We start from the raw sequence: 9,422 nt of genomic DNA on the forward strand, positions 1-9,422 counted from the left end.
AAAATAAAATAAAAATAAAATGAAAATAAAATGAAAATAAAATAAAATAAAACCTCACATGATGGAACTTGAGGTCCTTTCTCCTTGTCATTGGAGAAGATCCCAACCCCGACCCCTCATCCCAACCTCCTTCCAGGGAGTCTTAGAGAGCAACTACCTGGAGTAGCAACATATAAGAGAGAGGAAAAGATCTAAATGTGACTGCTTATTGACTGCTTATTTTGTGTTTATCTTGCCATGATTGATGTGTTGTGCTTTGAGGAACATTAAGCTGTAACTCTTCTCTTAAAGGGTTTTAAACAGCAGATTTTTATGAACGTTTCTGTGCAACTTTATTCCCTTGGTGGCTCAAAGAAAGGGGGAGAAGAGCGGGGTGGATTAGGGGGAATCATCTCCATAATTTCCATGTGTTTTATGGTGCCACCTGTCAGACACCAGCTCAGTGATTATGGGGTCAGAACCACCTTGTGGGGGGGTTTTTGGAGGGGGAAGGGATGGGTGGAACCTCACGGAGGGGAGGTGGAGTCGTGTCCCTCAGGGCAGCCCTGGGAGCCCCCTGGGGAAGCCCTGGAGTGGCTGTCAGGGAAATCTGGAACAGCCCAGAGCTCCTGGAACCCCTCAGCCAGCAGGGACAGTGAGGACACAGCCCTATAAGACCCTATAACAGCTCCTGCAGCCCCACACCCAGCTCCCACTGGCAGAGACAGGGAGAACCCGGCCCCTCAGCCCAGCCTGGAAGCCCCACAGTGGCTGCTGGGTCAGATGGGGCCTGGAGGGGGTGGCCAGAGGGTCCAGAGCAGATAAAACCAAAGGCACATATTTGCCACATGGCCCTGCCATGGGACTGGGGAGAGCTGATCTTCTCCAAGGCTCCAGTGGTAGCTCCAGGATCTGTCTCTCCCTCTTTCTCCTTCTCCCTTCTTGCTGCCTCTGCTTCTCTTTCTCTGCTCCTTTCCTGATGCTTGGGGTGCTTTGGAGCTGGATGGAATAAGATCTTGTCTGAAGTGTGGTGCAATTGATTGGATTTTCCTTAAGTGTTGTGGATTGTTGGGATTTTGCCTTAAGTGTTGTTGGTTTATTGGATCTTGACTTAAGTGTTGTGGATGACGATGTGCTGAGTCAGTACTGTGGTGAAAAATTTTCATCCAGCTTGTGTGGTGCCCTTTTGAACTTTGGCCAAGTTCCCTTCTTGAATCCCCTCACTTAATAAAGAAATCCCTTGGGAACAAGCCCGTGGCTTATTCTCTTGGTGCTTTCTGGAGGCAGGAAAGAACCCTACAGCTCTATATTGAAGGAAAGTCCTGGCCAATGCCATGAGCTGCAGCTCCCAGGACTTGGAGTCTTGCAAGGGGTTGGAGATGGGGGTGTTGATGTTCCCTCTGAAAAGCCTTTTACCCTCATCCGTGATCATTGTGGGTAGTTTTCTTTGCCTGCTTTTCGTACTCCTACTTCCTTGGCTTCCTCCATGCCACAGCAAGGAGCTGGTCAGGGAGGATTAGTGTTTTTGCAAACTCCTGCCTTGTTTGGGGTGCTCTTGTAACCCTGAGTGAACTTGTGTTCCTTGAGAGCTTCTATCCCTGCCCAGAATTCTTATATTCTGATTCCCTCCTAGAAAAGCATTTGCAAACAAAACAATGCCCAGTTGTTTTGCCTTTATTCATGTTTTGAAGTTGACTTGCAATGGACCACGTGAAGGCAAATGAGTTGCAGGTTTGAGATAGGAAGCAAACGTCCAAATAGTTGATGTTCTCGGGTCCTCCCAATTCAGTGACATTGGGAAGTTTGCAACTTCTTTCAGCTCCTTGTGTTGAGGAATGGGAAGTCAGGCTTTCCTGAATGTAGCATGAAACAATGCCACATTCTTCTGGGTCATCCCAGCCAAGGTGTTTTTGTGCTGCAGGTCACAACTCCCATGAAGAAATGATGTCAGGAAGGAGCCACAGCTTCTACCTTGACACAGATGCCAAGCCTTGCCCCCAGTGGCTGCAGCTGCTTTAGGGAATGGATTCCTTCCACACTGGGGCAGGTTGGCCGGGCTGGGGGAGGCCCCAGGGCCCGTGGCAGTGTGTCACAGGGCCCTTTGTGACAGGGTGGCCGTCGGCCAGGGGATGGGACGGTGTCCTTTGTGACACGTGGTGATAAAGGTGTTGGCGGCAACGCGGCCACGGCACCGTGCTCGGAGCGGGCGACTGGGCAGGACGGGACAGAGCGGTGCTGTGAGGAGCCTCCTCACAGCCAACTCCTTTCTCGTCGACCAGGAGCGTTTCTGAGAGTTCTGAGAGCTTTCTTTTGAATAACATCCCTCGAGGCCAGACCCCAGGAGTTGGGACCCCGGAGCGTTTCTCAGGTGACCCCACTCCCTGTGGGAGTGGCCCTCGAGGCCAGGCCACGGGCCTTGGTGACCCGGAGCTTTTCCGAGGAGTCACCAGTGCCTGTGGCAGTGGCCCTTGAGGCCATTTTCTAAGACTTTACCACCAGGGGCTTTTCCAATCCATCAGCAGCCCCTGTGGCAGTGGCCCTTGAGGCCATTTTCTAAGACTTTGCCACCAGGGGCTTTTCCAAGCCACCACCAGCCCCTGTGGCAGTGGCCCTTGAGGCCATTATTTGAGACTTTGCCACCAGGGGCTGTTCCTACCCATCCCCAGTCCCTGTGGCAGGAGCCCCGCAGGCCATTGTGTCACCCTTGGCCGCCAGGGGTTTTTCCGAGGTTTCTCTCCCGCAGGTGCCCTCGAGACCAGACTGTGCCATGGCGGGGGGATGCTTCGGCCTGTGCCCGCTGCTCCGGAGGAACAGGAACAACAGGAGAGGCCCTGGAGCTGGCCCAGCACAGGAAGAGGAGGAGGAGGAGGTGCAGCCCTTCCAGCCACTGCAGCAGGGTGAGTGCTGGAGCTGGGCCCCTTCCCGTCCCCTCTGGACATGCCCAGGGAAAGGGAGGGGGAAAGGGGAGCCAAGGCTGATCCCCCCGGCATCCGTGCTCCATCCCCTGGGCATCCCAGGGCTGGCCCTGCCTGTGGAGTGCAGGGCTGGGCTGTGTTCTCTGGCCTCTCCCGCGGCCCCTCAGCTCTGACTGCGCTCGCTCTTTGCCAGATCCAGGCCGGGACCGCCCAGAAGAGCAGGACCGCGCCCGTGGCCGCTTCCGCAGGGCAGTTCAGGTACCCGCAGCCATCCCCCCCTGGGCTGGGCCTGCTGTCCCTGCTCCGCCTGGCACCGCTGGCAGAGCACTCCAGGCCACTTCCCTCTCTTCCCTGCCCTTTCTTCTCCTGCAGAGGTTGCTGAGATTCGTGGGAGTTCGGCGCAGAACAGCCACGACCGCACCGCCCGAGCTCACGGCACAGCCTGACACCAGCGCAGCCGAGCTCGAGGCGGAGCCTGATGGGAGCAATGCAACGAGTGACTGTGCAGCCAGTGGTGACCTGGCACCAGTTGACTCTGCAGCCAGCGGTGACATGGCACCTATAGAGTGTGCAGCCAGTGGTGACATGGCACCAGTTGACTCTGCAGCCAGCGGTGACATGGCACAAAATGATTTTGAAGCCAGCGGTGACATGGCACCAATGGACTCTGCAGCCAGCGGTGACATGGTACCGACTGATGTCACAGCAATCTCTGACACAGCAGCGATTGATGTCACAGAGACCACCGACATGGCAGCAACCGATTGTGCAGCCAACTGTGACGTGGCACTGGTTGAGAGCACGGCAACCTGTGACATGGCACCATCCGATGGCACAGCCACCTCTGACACGGCACCAATGGATGGCAGAGCCACCTGTGACACATCACAGATCAAGGGCACAGAAACCTCTGACACAGCACCAGTCGAGGGCACAGAGATTTTTGTCCTGGCACACATGGATGGCACAGCCACCAGTGACACAGCACAGATCGAGGGCATAGAAACCTCTGACCTGGCATCGATGGATGGCACAGACACCTTGGACATGGCACCATCTGATGGCACAGCCACCTCTGCCATGGCACAGATAGAGGGCACAGAAACCTCTGACATGGCACCAATCGATGGCACAGAAGTCTCGGACACAGCACCAGTTGAGGGTGACATGGAATCAACTGATGTCACAGCAACCTCTGACACAGCAGTGGTTGATGGCACAGAGACCACCGACATGGCAGCAATCGATTGCGCAGCCATCTGTGTTGTGGCACTGGTTGACAGCACAACAACCTGTGACATGGCACCATTTGATGGCACAGCCAATTCTGCCACAGCACCAATGGACGGCACAGACAGCTCTGACACAGCGCAGACTGAGGACATAGAAACCTCTGCCATGCCACCAATGGATGGCACAGCCACCTGTGACATGTCACAGATCGAGGGCTCAGAAACCTCTGACATGGCACCAGTCGAGGGCACAGAAATTTTTGACCTGGCACAGATGGATGGCACGGAAACCTGTGACATGGTACCATCCGATGGCACAGCCACCTCTGACACAGCACTGATGGATGGCACAGAAACATCTGACCTGGCACCAGTTGAGGCCACAGAAATTTTTGACCTGGCACTGATGGATGGCACAGCCACCTGTGACACCGCGCTGACCGACACCGAGACCAGCTCTGACACGGCACCAACTGATGTCGGGGCTGACGACACGACTGAGGGCATCGCAGACACTGACTGCATGCCCACGCAGAGTGTGACTGATGCTCCCAGTGTGGACGTTTTGGAGGAGAAAACTGTCTCCAATCCAAATGAAGTAAGCAGCCTGTGGCCAGGGCTCCAGCCCCCCAGGGGTCTTGTGGCCATGGAGCCTTTGAGGCCAGCAGAGTGTGGTGGGAAGGGAAGCCCTTCCCACACCAAGCTGGGCAACCTGCTGGCTCTGGCAGCTCTCCAAGTGTCCCCCACTCCCCTCCAGGTGCCGGCCAGCGTCAGCCCCATCCACCAGTGGCTCACGTGCCGGGAGTCTGCAGAGGTCAGGCCGCCCATTGCCATCCGCAGGCTGGCCCAGGCACACCCTGGGCAGGTGGTGACGACTCTCCTGTGCTGTGCCCCAGCGTGTGACAGGTACAGGGCCCAGCTGCTTTGCTGCCTCAGGGCTCACCAGCCTTTCCAACCCAGCCCCCTGCCCAGCCTGTCCCTCCTGCTCTGACAGACTCACCCACAGTTCCAGGACCCTCTGGCCCCTCCAGTTCCCAACCCTGACCTGTCAGTCCCTGATCCTGCTGCCATGTGCCCTCCCTGCCCCTCAAGGCACCGTGGCTCTATCACCTGGGCCCCCACAGCTGCCACGGCCCAGACCCCCCTGACCCAGAGTTCTGGCTCCACAGAGCTGCTGCAATCCTGTGGAGGACCATCGCCTCCTCGGCCACCACAGCGCACAAGGTGCTGCCAACACTGCTGGGGGTGATGGAGGACTGGCCACTGCACAGCGTGTCCACCTCCAACGGAGACCACACGGACGTCTTTGCCCTGGCTGTGAGTTTCTGGAAGTGGCCTTTGCTCCTCCCCACGTCGCCTCTGCAGCGACTCTCCATCCTCCCCCACTGCTGCATCTCCCTTGGGCTGCAAATGGGGCTGAGGGGCAGGTTCAGGGGGAGCAGGCCGGCTGCTCCCCCTGGCTCTCCCTGGCCTCTCCCTCCCTCTGGCCACTGATGATGTGTCTGTGTGGCTTTCTTGCAGGCAACCCTGGCCCTGTGGCTGATGGTCCAGGAGCCCCAGTGCCAAGATGCACTCTTGGTTCATGCCCCTCGTCTCCTCCTGGCTCTGCTCTGCCAAGTTTCCATGAGCACAGAGCAGATGCCACAGGAGGTCAGCACCTTCTGGAGGGGAGTCCAGGAGCAACACGGCCTTCCCACCCAGCCCAACAGGTGCTCCATGCCCGTCCCCTCTCCCTGCCGTGCCCTGGGGGCTGGGGCCAGGGCTCCCAGCATGACGTGGCCTTTGCTCTGCACACAGCTTTGTGGTCCAGACCATCCAGGCCCTGCTCTGGCGGCTGCAGTGGGACCAGGAGCTGGTGTCAGTGGAGTGCAAGCGTGGCTGGGACGCGCTGCTCTCTGCTGACACCCACCACTACGCAGTGGGGCTGCTGGCCAGGTGAGACAGCCTTGTCCCCGCTGCCCCCGGCACCTCTGCCCTGGGCACGGGGCAGCCCACACAGCCCCCGTGGGCGTGGGACAGAGGGCCTTGGCCCCAAGGGACGGCCCAGCCAGTCCCAGCAGAGCTTTGCTCCCCCGACTCAGGGCCGAGGGTTCCCTTTTTGCCCTGACAGGGAGATGCGGCGCGTGTTGGTCCCCTCCTATGGCCCGCTGGCAAGGCACCTGCTGGGGCTGCTCAGCAGGGAGGGGCCCCGCTGGGAGCTGCCTGCCCTGGCCTTCCTTGTCGAGGTGAGCCTGATGGCCAGCGCTGCCTGGCCCGCCTGCCTCCCCCTCTCTGCCCTCTGGCAGCCGCAGCTGCCCGGGACGGTGCCTGCGCCCTGTGCTGCTGCCTGGGCACAGCCCTGGCCGGCTCCGCGCTCCTGCCGCCCGGCCACCCCGGCACTGCTCTCTGCCTTCCAGGTCCTCGACTATCTGGACGTCAGCACCTGTCACGACAGTGTCCTGCGGATCCTGGCAAGGCACCTGCAGAGCCAGTGCCCAGAGAGGCGGCGCCTGGCTCTGCGAGGGCTCCTGGTGCTCAGCGTGGATCCCTCCATGGTGAGAAGGGGGCAGGGGCTGAAGCCACACAGGCAGCCTGGGGCTGGGCAGGGCAGTGGCTTGGCTTTGGCTGGGCTTCGGGAGCTGCTCCCAGCTCTCCTGCCTCCCTCTGCAGCTGCCCAGGCCCTGTGGGACAGGCCTTTGGCCTCTGGGCCCCGGGGCAGCAGCGTGGGCTTGCAGTGCCAGAGTGGGGTTGGTGGGGCAGCTGTTCAGGGCTTCCCAGCACAGCCTTGTGTTCCACACAGGCCAAAGGAATCTGCAGCCTGTCTGAGCACCTCCTGGAGCTGCTGTGTGATGGAGATGGAGAGCTGGTCACAATGACCCTCTCCCTGTTCCGGAATGTGCTCCAGGATGAGGAAGACAGAGATGCGTTCAGCTCCACTGCCCCGAGGCTGGCTGAGGCGCTCCGGCCAGTCTTTGACAACGTAAGGCTCTGTGCTCAGCCACAGATGCTGGGTGCTGCCAGGAAATTTTCAGGTCTGTACATGGGGGGTGTGGATCAGGCAGTGCTGAGTTCTTTGTGTCTTCTTTGGCCCCAGGACAACAGCCACGTGCAGCTGCTGTCCATTCGCCTCTTCCGAGAGGTGATGGAGTTGCTGGCGGAAGAGGGAACAGAGCCCTGGGAGATGCAGGTGCGCCAGAGCCTGGTCCCACTGTTCTTCCGCTGGCAGGACGAGAACCAGCGCGTGGCAGAGGTGAGCACTGTTGGGCTCTGGTGTCCTCGGGCCAGGGGCTGGGCTGCCTCCTGCCCTGGGGCCTCAAGGGCTCCAGCCTCCTGCTGGCCTTGGAGCAGGGACGCAGGGGCTGTGCCCTGGGCTCTGGTGCCATGTCCCGCTCTCTGCTGCTCTGCAGGCCGCTCGGGAAGCGCTGCTCTGGGCTGCAAGCTTCCTCCACAGGAAGGACCTGGAGCAGCTGCTGAAGACGGAGCAGCCCTTCAGGTTCTGTGACTGCCTGGTAAGGACGAGCGCCAAGGCCCAGCCCCAGGCTGGAGAAGCCCCCGATGCCCAGTGTGCGGGGCTGGCCCTGTGCCCCTGCCCACTGCTGCCCCACAGACACCCCCCTGCTCTCTGCAGATGGAAAAGGACGTGAGCGGAAGGGGCGAGCACCTGCAGCAGGCCCTGCCCTACCTGCAGAGCCCACAGGAGCCCCTGCGAGAGGCGGCCGTCAGGTTCATGGGTGAGCCCCAAGGCCGCGGTCCCTCCCCGTCCCGCTGCAGCTCGGCCCCGGCCCCGGCTGGGGGGAGCTGTGCCCCTGGGGCCCTGACAGCCTCTGTGTTCCCAGGGGTCGCCGGCTGGCGCATGAGGGAGGAGCAGCAAGACCTGTGGCCCATCCTCAAGGGTGAGTGAGGGCAGCGGGGCCTCCCTGGGGGCTGCCGGGGACCAGCACAGACCCTGGGCAGGGAGCTGCAATCCCTGTCCGCCTGCACAGGGCTCTGCTCCCTGCACGCCGTGGCCAGAGCACACACACGTGGCAGGGGCAGGGTGCCCATGGGTGCCCAGCACCTTCCCGCTCATCCTCTTGGCCCCTGCTCCCTCCTGGCCGTGCCAAGAGCTGCCCGGCATGGCCCTGGCAGGAGGGGCTCCTGGGGTCCCCGCACAGCCGCGCTCTGACCCCGGCTCCCTTCCTCTCTCTTCCAGCCCTTGCAGCCATGAGCGAGGACGACTGCCCCTCCACATCCAGCATGAGAGCTGCATTCATGGCCACTTACAGCCGTGCCATGAGAACTCCACCTGCCCCGCTGAGACGACCAATGTCCCTGCAACAGCCCCCCACCACAGCCCAGGGACCACTTCTCAGCGCGGCTGCAGCTCCAGCTGATGCTGGGCCCAACTGAGCCAGCCCGCAAGGCCAGGTAGCTCCTGGCCTCTGCAACCCCAGGGATGGCTCCCTCCTTCCATTCCCTTCCCCTGACCCCGTTTCATCCTTCCCCTACCCCTGATGTAAATAAACCCTGGCTTTCTCCCCCTTATCTGCGTCTTGGTGCAACTGAAAGGGCACAAACCCTCAGCCCTGCAGCTCATGGGTCGCTCCTGCCTCTCTTTTGCCCCTCGTGCCGTGGGCACACACCCCCAGGGACACGGGCACTTCAGGCTGCAAAGGGGCTTGTCCTGAAGGGCCACTTCCACAACAGTGCACTGCAAGATTTTCCTGGACACACTGAAAGCCAGGAGGCTGGATCTGGGAAACATCCTGGCAGCAAGAGGAGCTACAGCTCGAGGACCTCTTCTCCAAGGACCACAAGTCATTCAGCCTTGCCAGGGTTTCTTAAGGGTGTGCTGGGGTTCCCAAAGGAAACAACAGACTTGGGTCATCCCTGGGGAGGCAAGGAGCTTTCTTCCCAAGGAAAGTGCTTCCCAAGCAGCTGGGGACAAGGGCAAGTGTCTGTGTGACACTGGTGGCCATAAATCAGCCCCTCTGCTCCATCCAGCACAGAGCGAGTAGCACCAGCCCCTCTCCTGACTCCATGTGCTCCAGAATTCCCTTTCCCAAAACACAGACCCTGAGCAGCCTCTCGGAGTGTTTGAACACATCCTTCCTCTGCCTCCAGCAGCTGGATCAGTCCAAGTCACCTCCTCAGGGATCCTGGAGCTCCAACATGGAAAGCTGTGGCAGAGATGTGATTGAAGCATAACAAGAACTCTCTTCCCAGGGGGAAAATCCGCTTGGAGAATCTGCTTGGAAAATGAATGAGAGCAAAAAAATTGTTTGTAACAGAACCCCCAGGAAAATCAGAGGTGATGAGTGGCTTGTTGGGGACAAGG

The 9,422-nt window shown here is 59.8% G+C and overlaps 1 protein-coding gene and 1 long non-coding RNA gene across 4 annotated transcripts; both read left to right on the top strand.

Annotated features, from left to right (window-relative positions):
• Positions 1–2,856: 2,856 nt before the first annotated feature.
• LOC113977723 lies at positions 2,857–4,428 on the top strand. 2 transcript variants are annotated; one of them, XR_003537401.1, is made up of 4 exons: positions 2,857–2,876; positions 3,088–3,152; positions 3,267–3,422; positions 4,401–4,428. It is a non-coding gene; the product is annotated as an uncharacterized LOC113977723 (long non-coding RNA). The 2 variants fall into 2 exon arrangements; XR_003537400.1 differs by lacking the exon at positions 4,401–4,428 and adding an exon at positions 3,984–4,016.
• Positions 4,429–4,442: 14 nt separating this feature from the next.
• LOC113977721 (maestro heat-like repeat-containing protein family member 6) lies at positions 4,443–8,629 on the top strand. 2 transcript variants are annotated; one of them, XM_027704075.1, is made up of 13 exons: positions 4,443–4,724; positions 4,884–5,032; positions 5,296–5,443; positions 5,648–5,835; positions 5,924–6,061; positions 6,237–6,351; positions 6,523–6,660; positions 6,906–7,085; positions 7,200–7,355; positions 7,513–7,614; positions 7,734–7,836; positions 7,942–7,998; positions 8,298–8,629. In XM_027704075.1, exons 1-13 carry the CDS (start codon positions 4,467–4,469, stop codon positions 8,492–8,494), a joined length of 1,929 nt encoding a protein of 642 aa, XP_027559876.1. In that variant the 5' UTR covers positions 4,443–4,466; the 3' UTR covers positions 8,495–8,629. The 2 variants fall into 2 exon arrangements, with proteins under 2 accessions (XP_027559876.1, XP_027559877.1); XM_027704076.1 differs by lacking the exon at positions 7,942–7,998.
• The last annotated feature ends 793 nt before the right edge of the window (positions 8,630–9,422 follow it).

The sequence above is a fragment of the Neopelma chrysocephalum genome, unplaced genomic scaffold (genome assembly GCF_003984885.1).
Source record: "Neopelma chrysocephalum unplaced genomic scaffold, ASM398488v2 Primary Assembly neopelma1_253, whole genome shotgun sequence".
NCBI lineage: Eukaryota > Metazoa > Chordata > Aves > Passeriformes > Pipridae > Neopelma > Neopelma chrysocephalum.